At 32.8% G+C, this 9,735-nt stretch overlaps 1 protein-coding gene across 2 annotated transcripts; it reads left to right on the top strand.

The window, feature by feature from the left end:
- Positions 1–3,205: 3,205 nt before the first annotated feature.
- LOC102604480 (probable disease resistance protein RF45) lies at positions 3,206–8,349 on the top strand. Of its 2 annotated transcripts, none has more exons than XM_006342641.2 (3): positions 3,206–3,245; positions 4,988–7,896; positions 8,056–8,349. In XM_006342641.2, exons 1-3 carry the CDS (start codon positions 3,239–3,241, stop codon positions 8,101–8,103), a joined length of 2,964 nt encoding a protein of 987 aa, XP_006342703.2. In that variant the 5' UTR covers positions 3,206–3,238; the 3' UTR covers positions 8,104–8,349. The 2 variants fall into 2 exon arrangements, with proteins under 2 accessions (XP_006342703.2, XP_015162082.1); XM_015306596.1 differs by lacking the exon at positions 3,206–3,245 and adding an exon at positions 3,256–3,488.
- Positions 8,350–9,735: the final 1,386 nt, after the last annotated feature.

Genomic DNA, 9,735 nt, shown 5'->3' with positions numbered 1-9,735 from the left:
ATCATCATCATCATATATTATATATATTACTAAAAGTGGAAAGCTTCTAACCTCAAAGTTAGATTACCATTTTGCCCCTAAAATAAAATACAATATAATTAATTAAATAATAATCATTATTTTAAAAACTTTTCCCATTCAAAAATAACATTAATTCTCTACATCACCAATTAATCATTATGTCGAGAATGTGGAGAAGATAGAAAGTTGGAAAAAGTAATTTAATGTTGACCAAATTCATTGGATTATATAAATTAAATAAACATAATTCTTTGGCAATTAAAATGTTACCAAGAATTATTAAAATGAATGTTTGAATTTTGAATAGCCTCTACTATACAGAATTAAAATTGAATATGAAGGGGTCAATTTCCATGTAGAAATCAGTTTCGGAATTAAAAGTTGAATTTAAAAGGTCATTATCTAATATACTATTTAAGATGGATGCTAATCACATTAAATTGGATGAATTGCACAATTCAACATGCGAACAAAAAAGTGCTGGAAGCTGCTAATCAAGAAGAGGAAACAAAAGCAGCAGAAAAAAGAAAAGTAGATTGAATACATGTGTAGAAGAAACAGTATATATGTTAATATGTTTGACGCCAACAATAAGAAAGTTACTATTTGTTATTTATTCATCAGAACGTGGAAACTTGCTTAGCAATATATATCATCAACTCCTCACACTTGCTTTCTTTTTTCCATTACAAGATTTTTATCCTTTATAATTCATTTGTTTCCGATTTTCAACTCGATATAGTTACAAACTTTAAATTTAGTTATCATCTTGACTCGTGAGCCTTTGGAACAATAAATATGAAATCAAATTTGTCATTCTTCTTCTTCTGCTTCCATATTTTGATGTCATTTGGAATAACTGTGGGGGTATTTTTGATCTCAAAATGTAATGGAGGGTATAAGTGCTCTATTTCACATAGTTTAGGGGCAATTTTGATCCTTTTCCGATAAAATAATAATGATTCCATTTATCCCAAAATAAAGAGTACTCCACTCGCCATTATATCTGCCAACACGAGTAATTGACATTTTCAATAAGTTTTATCTAATAAATATTTGTATTCGTAACCGACTTTTTATGTAATCTATAATTACAATATTTAATATGTATTAACCTCTCACAATTGTAATAATAATAATAATAATAAAGTTCTTGTACTAATAGCATGAGATACACCAACAACATACATGTTGAGTGTATATATATATCGTTATAACAACTCCACACAACTTAGCATGGGACACACGTGCAACGCACGTGTCCAAGACTAGTATTATTATAAGTGGGAAGCTCCAAAGATGAAAAGTTGGCTTATCATTTTACCCTTGAACTAAATTAAACATCTAATTAATTAAATAATATTATTTTAATTATTTTTTGAATTGTAAGTTATTTATTAGAAAGGGAATGTGGAAGAACAAGAGTCAATTAGGATTTCTAGAATTTTAAATAAGTACATGAATCAAGATTTTTCCCCTTTTAATTTACCCGGCCTAGACTAAATTAAATAACTAATTAATTAAATGATATTATTTGAATTATTTTTTGAATTGTAATTTTTTTATTAGAAAGGGATTGTGGAAGAACCAGAGTCAATTAGGATTTCTAGAATTTTAAATAAGTACACGAATCAAGATTTTCACCCTTTTAAGGAAAAATTACAAGAATATACTATTTAAATCTTGAAATCTAAAAAGTGGCACATAAATTGAGACGAAAAAAAATATGAAATAAGAATCAAACATTTTTCTAAATGCCATTTTCCCTCTTAGAACACAAACTTTTTCTACGTCTCTTTTGTTGGAAAGTTGGTAGGTGGAAATTTAGATTCAAAAGTCGTTATATATATGTCCTGTCAACTTCATAATATATGGTTATTAAATTTGTACTTTAAAAAAAAATTAAGATATAAATTAATCTTAATAATTTTAATCTATTGTGTTCATATTCTATCATTCATTAAACTTTGATGTCCAGGTCAATTTATGCGCTTTGCTCATATCTTTATATGTGTTCTAAATCAGATATTATTTTAACAATGTTATATTTTATGCAGAGAAGGAGAACTAAAATCAAATATTGTATAACTTATCGTGGGGCCTTTTAGAAAAGTTATTGCTTTCTGAATTTCTTTCCATGAATCTAAGGCTGCAACGGATAATCTACAAAGGAACGCTAGCTATATGCTTAACACATGCAAATCGAACACTTAAGTTTGGTTTTCCCAAAAAACAATGAAATAAACTCTTTTTTTTTGGTAAAGCTGAGTCTTTTAAGTAAGTCCAAAAAGAATTAAAGTCAAGCCTTTAACTTTATTGTTCAAGCTAAGGCCTCTTGACGTAAAGAGAGGGGCAAGTGAGAGTTCTAACAATTCTCTTTCTTTCCATCTGCGAGGGGTGGACCCACGTGAGTTCTATGGGGTTTACCTGAGTTCCTTTTGTAAAAATTATATTGTATATACAAGGTAAAATTTATGTAAATATATTAATTTTGAACTGTTTTTATGAATAAAAAGCAAGTTGTAGTGTAGTGGTAGATCTCCTTTTAAATTGACCCTTGCTTCTGTGGTTCAAAACCATTGTGAACATTATATTTTTTTTAGCTTCTCTTCATTTAGTTTCAAGATAAATCTTTCACTTTTTTTTTTTTTTTTTAAATGGGCTATAAGAGTGGATTTAAACCTAAAAAAAATTCAAACATGCTAAGAAGTTTCTTGTAATGGAACTAACATTTTGTACCTATAAACTATGTACTATTACTTCCTTGGAATTAGATTTTATTGACTTATTCACATGTTTATATTTTATTTTTCGAACCCCAATAAAAAATTTGAATCCGCCATTTTCTTACATGAATGATATGCTAAATGTTGTGTGGAGATTATTTCTTCCTCCCTTCTTAGGAGTAGTTTGATTTGAGTATAGAAAAAGAATTAAACCCAATATAAATTCTTGTATAAAATAAATATATTATTTGAGTATAGAAAAAGAATTAAACCCAATATAAATTCACCTTTACCCCCACAGCTTTCATCTGCACCCATACCTCTCGTAATATTTATTTAAAAGATTTCTTTTACTTACTTAACGAACATAAAATAAAAATAAAATAAAAAAAAACTCAATTATTTGCATGAAAGATATTTTCCAATAAAATTTGTACGGAACGCTTACACCTAATCTGCTAGACTTTTGACTATTTTCATGACAGCATTCAATGAGAGGTGAGAGACATTACTATTGCAACTTCCCAAGTCTTCGTTACGAGTTCATTATTCATCGAGTTTCAAATAATGTATTACTGTCTTCAGAATTTTTTTCATTTTAAAAATATTACTACTATTTTTCGAATTGTGCGTCACTAATCCTAAGAGGTTTCTGAATCATAAAAAAAATTTGGTAGTCTTTGTGGTACACATTTCAATAGACATTCTCAAAGAGTGTTTTTACCAGAGCTTTTTTTTCAGGTATTTTTTTTTTCTCAAAAAAATCTAATGTTGGTTTGTTCATAAAATTGTTTCTTGTTTTGCTACTATATTGTTAGAGGTAAATTCAGAATTTAAGTTTTATGAGTTTAATTTTTTAAAGATTTTTAGTATTCAATTCATTGGATTTTTAAAAGAGCATGTTTTGCCTCAAAAGTACTGTACTCATTTTTTATTTATATATGGTTAAAATTATTTTTGATGTATATGTTGTGTAGATGTTGATTTACTGTTTATGGGTACTTATTTCATAATTATAGTCAATTTTCTGTTTAGGGTATTGACTTGTTGTCCATTCGAGTAGGGGTAGTATTACTCTTGTTTCTTATTCTTTGATTTCTGTTTATTATATGTTGTTTCGTGTAATTTGATTATAGTATTATTTTATTGTACGGAGTAGTATTGTGCTGTTTATTATTTGTTGTTTCCTTTATTTCCATTACTTTTTTTTCCTAGATAGTTTTTATCTTGAGTTGAGGATCTATCATAAACAACTGTTCTACCTAGAGATCAGATCTGCATACAGTCTATCCTTCCAAGATCCCACTTTCCGGGACTGGGTATGTTGTTGTATGGTGAAGGGCTTAGCTTTGAATTCTGAGTTTCATGATAAAATTTGATGTAAATGTGACTTAATCTGTAGATGGGTTTGGTTAATGTTTTAGAGTTGCTTAGATCTATGTCTTGGATAATTGGCATTTAGGGAAGCACGATGCGTAAAACATCCCATGTTTACAAAGGGTCACGGGAAGGTCCGCATACCAAGGGGTGTGATGTAGACATATGTTGCTTAGAGCCCGTTTGGATTAGCTTAAAAAAAGTAGTTTTTAAGTCAAAAATACAAAGTCAAACTGAAATGACTTTTAAATCAAAATATAAAAAGTAGGGGGAGATCTACTTTTGATTTCTGACTTATTTTAAGTCATTTTTTACCTTGCCAAACACTTCGTATATTATTTGAAGTCATTTTTGACTTATTTTAAGTTATTTTTTATATTTGTCAAACACTTTCAGAAGTCAAAAACTGACTTAAAAGTAGATTTGATCAACTTTTAAGCCAATCCAAATGGGCTCTTAGACTCTTCAAAAATATAGATGGGTTCATGTTGGATCCTTCAAAAAGTAGTGAATTTTTGATAAATTAATACAATATATTGATAAATTGTTTGATGCTAGCTAGTATTTTTTAACGGTTCATCCTTAATTTGTTTATATCTGAGTGTGAGTTCAACACGACAATCGTGGTTACAATAACATGAGGAGAAGAAGTGTCTATTTTAGCTCACTGTTTTAATTAAACTAGTCTTTAAGTGAATATCAGGTCCTTGATCTTGTAACAATTTTGGCTGTTTTTCTTGAGGCGAGGGTCTATCAGAAACAGCCTCTCTAGCTCTCTGAGGTAGGGGTAAGGCATGTGTATACTGTATCTTCACCAGTTGTTGTTGTGGTTTTTTAACAATTTTCTCCGGATCAACTTGTAGGTTTGGATCTTCATAATATTCGCTGTTGCTCTTGCCTATTGCATCCTTGTGGACAAATGGAGCTGGCAGCAGTAGCTTCTGTGGTGGTAGAGAAACTAAAGATGTCTGACGAGATAACAGACAAAACGGTGATAGAGGAAGCCTTAATAAAAATGCAACGCGTCATTGCTGACACAAACGAGGAGCAAAGAAATAGTGATGAATTTAAGAGTTGGGCTGAAAAGTGTCTGCGTAGTCTGTACTATGTTGAGGACACTGTTGAGTCTTTTACCCTTGGTATCGCCCGTCAGAACAGGAAATGGGGCTTTCTTATGAATCACTCTCTGGTTCCCAAGAACTTAATGCCTTGTCAAAAGCTGAGAAGGAAGATTAAAAGAATCCCTTCAGACATTAAACGGGTGATCGATGAAAAGCCCAAAGGTACTGACAAACAGCATGCCTGTAGCAATGGGACAACTACCAATATGGGTGATCAGAATCGTGCAATGGCACAATGTAGTTATGCTACGATCCCAGAGAGTGATGAAGAGGAACTAGTACTGGAGGTAGATAGAAAACCTCTGAGGTTAGACCGTGAAAAACAAGCAAAGCTCATGTCTACAAATAAACCTCTGAGGTGCAGCAGCGACAAGTCTGTGAGGTTAGACCGTGAAACAGAAGCCAGACTCATGTATACAAATTCTTATGCTGATGAAGAACTGGAGATGTTTGACATTAGACAAGAAGTGCATGACTTAGTGAAAAGACTAATCAAGACAGCTGATAAAGGAAGGGCCCGGATCGTTGAAATTGCTGGTGAGTTGGGTTCAGGCAAGACTACTTTGGCTCGTGCAGTATACGGAAGGAGGGAAATCAAAAAACATTTTAAGTCTGGATGTGCATGGGTCACCATTTCAAAAGAGTCTAATAAATCAGATGTATTGCAGAACTTGCTAAAACAGCTGGGGGAATCCAAGGACGCTGTGGATCTAGCTACCAATGAGCTGGAAACTAGACTTTTGAAGTGGTTAATTGGAAAAAACTACTTGATTGTGTTGGATGATGTACAGAGTGATCAAATGTGGGAAGGACTGAAATCTGTTTTCTTAGACAATCGAAATGGAAGTATACTACTTCTCATCACCACCACTGTTAATCCGATGTATTGTGTCTCTCCTCCGAATAATATCCAAAAGAAAACGCTAACTGAAGAATATTGCTGGAACTTGTTCCTGAAGAAAGCTGGTTGGGCTACTTGGGAGGAAGGAAAGGAACGTCAAGTTGTGAAGCAGCGAGTTCTTAATGTCTGTTGTGGTCTCCCCCTGAATACTGTCCTTCTTGGCAGCATGTTGTCGACCGTGGGAGATGACATTCGCTTTGATTATCTTCAAAACATACTGCGCATAAACTGGAAAACGAAGGACATTGTATCCGTTAGCTATATGAATCTGCCTGACCATTTGAAACTGTGTGTACTCTACTTGGTGCTATTCCCTAAAGAGTACGACATTCCGGTAAGGAGGCTGTTTCGTTTGTGGCTTTCAGAGGGTTTTGTAAACCCCAAAGAAGATAAATTCCCAGAGGATGTGGTACAAGAAAACTTTGATAATCTAGTCAAGCGGAGCTTGATTCAGATATCCAAATTTAGGTCTGATGGCAGTCCCAGAAGATGTCGGTTACTAGGCGTTCTCCATGACTATCTGTTGCCTAAGGCCCAGAACATCAGGCTTTTCCATGTTCATTGCAGTGCATATAGCACAAAAGATTCATTTCCCTTGAATGTTAGAAGGCTTGTTGAGCATGCAAGCAGTAAGAATATTTATAGTGATGCTTCCCGGTTTGAACATCTTCGCTCTTACTTATCATTCAATTTCCAGAGGAAAGACACCCCAGCCACGGAAGTAGGCATCCTTCTAAGTCGCGTAATTACTAAGGGTTTCGGATTGCTGAGGGTGCTTGACCTGGAAGGAGTGTATAAGCCAAGTTTACCTGAGAATCTTGGTGATTTATTTCACTTGAGATACTTAGGATTAAGATGGACTTTCTTGGATGCTCTTCCCTCGTCCGTTGGTGACTTGCCATATCTTGAGACATTAGATGTGAAGCACACTAACATAAATAACTTACCCACCTCCATGTGGAAATCAAAGAAATTGCGGCATCTCAATCTCAGTCACATCCGTCTTGACATGCCAAAGCATTCAGATACCGATTCTTTGCCTACACTCCTTACACTGTGGGGATTGTCTGTAGATGATGATAGCCCAGTGAAGAATGGACTGGATCGGTTGTGTAATCTTAGAGAGGCAGGCATTACTTTCTGTTTGAAGAATTGTGACCACCTTCTCAATTGGATTTCAAAGTTAACTTCTATTCAATCTTTGAGGTTACGATCCATAAATGATGTAGGACATCCATCACATTTTGGTGACGAGCCGTTGTCTCTGTCAAGTCTGAGCAATCTTTCCCACCTAAACTTGCTAGGTGTATTACCAAATCTGCCTGAATACATGCCTCAAGGGCTTAAAGTAGTCACATTGTCTCTTTCAAAGCTGACAGAGGATCCTATGCCGATTCTTGGGAAGCTTGAACATCTTAATGTCCTCAGGCTTCTATCAGATTCCTATATGGGGAAGGAAATGGTGTGCCCTCAGGAAGGATTCAAAGAGCTTCGGGTTCTAAAGATTTGGAAACTTAAGAACTTGGAAAAGTGGAATGTGGAGGAAGCGGCAATGGAGAAGCTGAAAGAGATAAATATCCGATGCTGTAATAAACTGATGAGCATTCCCGAAAGACTCTGGAAAAAACCAAGTCTCAGGGAATTGATCATAACCAACATGCCAGAAGAGTTCAAACAGAGTGTCATTACGTTCATGAGGTGTCAGGATTTGATTCTCACTTTCAAAGATTATGATTTAACCCCCTTGCCGGTAAGTTTCTCCCTTCAACTCTCTATGTTATTGTTGAGACAAATAACTAGTTTACGAGCACCATTCCTTCCATAATATACAAGGTTTGAATATTTATGCTTCTTGCTCGAGATTTTGTTGATCAATGGACTTACAAAAACACATTTTTCTTTGTGGCAGTGGGAGGATGCTGATCATACTTCTGATGAAAGTCACACCAACGAGTAGCTTGCTAAGATTCTGAACAGTGAATCTCCAAGGCTACTTCAATCAATGCTGCGTTACATTCATCATCGGTTATCAGATTCAAACTTTTGATGCTAACCAGTAGTTAGCTACTGGGTAAGCAATGCTTCAATAATTTGCACTTCAGTTTCACTGATGCATTAGTTATGTATTATAAGTCTACTCAGTGAGGCCCTCATTATCCTCTGTAACAATTTTAAATTTTGCAATGATTACGTGTGATTCGCCCGTAATTTCTAATATATACAGAACTTTCTCGTTCTTGATATCCATGAAACAACAACAACAACATACCCAGTGAAATCCCACTAAGTGGGGTCTGGGAGGGTAGAGTATCTAGTGATATCAGAAAATTTGAGAGTATTTTGATGACACTTTTAAGTATTTAAAAATTAATATTAATATTTTAATAATAGTGAAACAAAAAAAGTCCAAAGTATACTTCCACCAACAAGTGAGGGAAATCATTTTTTTGGTTTAATAATTTATTTATTCACTGTGAACATTAATTTTCGTTATATATATCAAATGTCAAAAAAATTACTTTATTTGTCCTAATTTTTGAGAGTCAAACAATTTAATTTTGATCGTAAATTTGCATGTAGAATCTTCTAATTTTTTTGAAATAAACCCTTTTAATCTTAAATTAAAAAATATGAGAGTTGTAGCCAAATCAATATATATCACTATCAAATACAAATTTGTTATCTTGAATTCTTCCACTAGCATTTATACGTACACCTATGGTAAAGTTCCTTCTTTTTCCATCTTCTATTGTTTGTTTGTAAGATTTTTATCTTTTATAGATTTTTTTCAAATTAGAAAGGATTGTTTCAATTCTAATTCTTTATTATGATTGTTTCTCTTTCTGGAATTTCTTGTTACTATTTTGTGTAGAAACGTAAATTCATTATACATATTGCCTTGCAATGTATACTGAAATATGTTAAATAAGTACCTTATTATGAAAATGCTAATAATACTTTTTCCAGCCTCTTCAAATTCCTAATAAAAAATTCCACACGATGTTGCCTTATTTAAAGTTAAGCTAAATAATGTTAATAATTTCCTTTCTTTTACCACCCCTTCAAAACTTAAAGATACACTCACAATGTTTTTGGTTGTCTTATTTAAAGTTATATTAACTACTAATAATATCATTTACAACCTTTTAAAAATTGTACACAGAACTTATAGCATTAAAACAGTTTTGGCCCTCTATTTTCCTTCATTAATCCAACACCATCAATAATAATTTTATACTAAGTTTTAGTCATTAAATATATTATATAAATGGATATCAAGTATATGTGTAATCCTCACCATTGGATGAAACAAGTTCAACATGTATGGCTCTTCTTCTTTCATTTTGTTTTGTTACTTAAAAGCTTAAATCCTCTCATTTATCCTATTTCTTGTATGATCTCTTTTATCTTTATTCTTGTGGTAGCTCTATTGGTTTTATTTTAGTAATATATGATGGTTTCAAGTTTTCTTATATGCAATTCATTTGTTTTTTAGGTTGGTCTATAAGTTTATATATATATATACATATATATATGTACTAGTTTTACGGCACGTACGTTGCACGTGTGTATCGTATATATAATATAT

This window comes from Solanum tuberosum, unplaced genomic scaffold (genome assembly GCF_000226075.1).
Source record: "Solanum tuberosum cultivar DM 1-3 516 R44 unplaced genomic scaffold, SolTub_3.0 scf00034, whole genome shotgun sequence".
NCBI classification, from domain to species: domain Eukaryota; kingdom Viridiplantae; phylum Streptophyta; class Magnoliopsida; order Solanales; family Solanaceae; genus Solanum; species Solanum tuberosum.
This window is presented reverse-complemented; position numbering and strand designations above follow the sequence as displayed.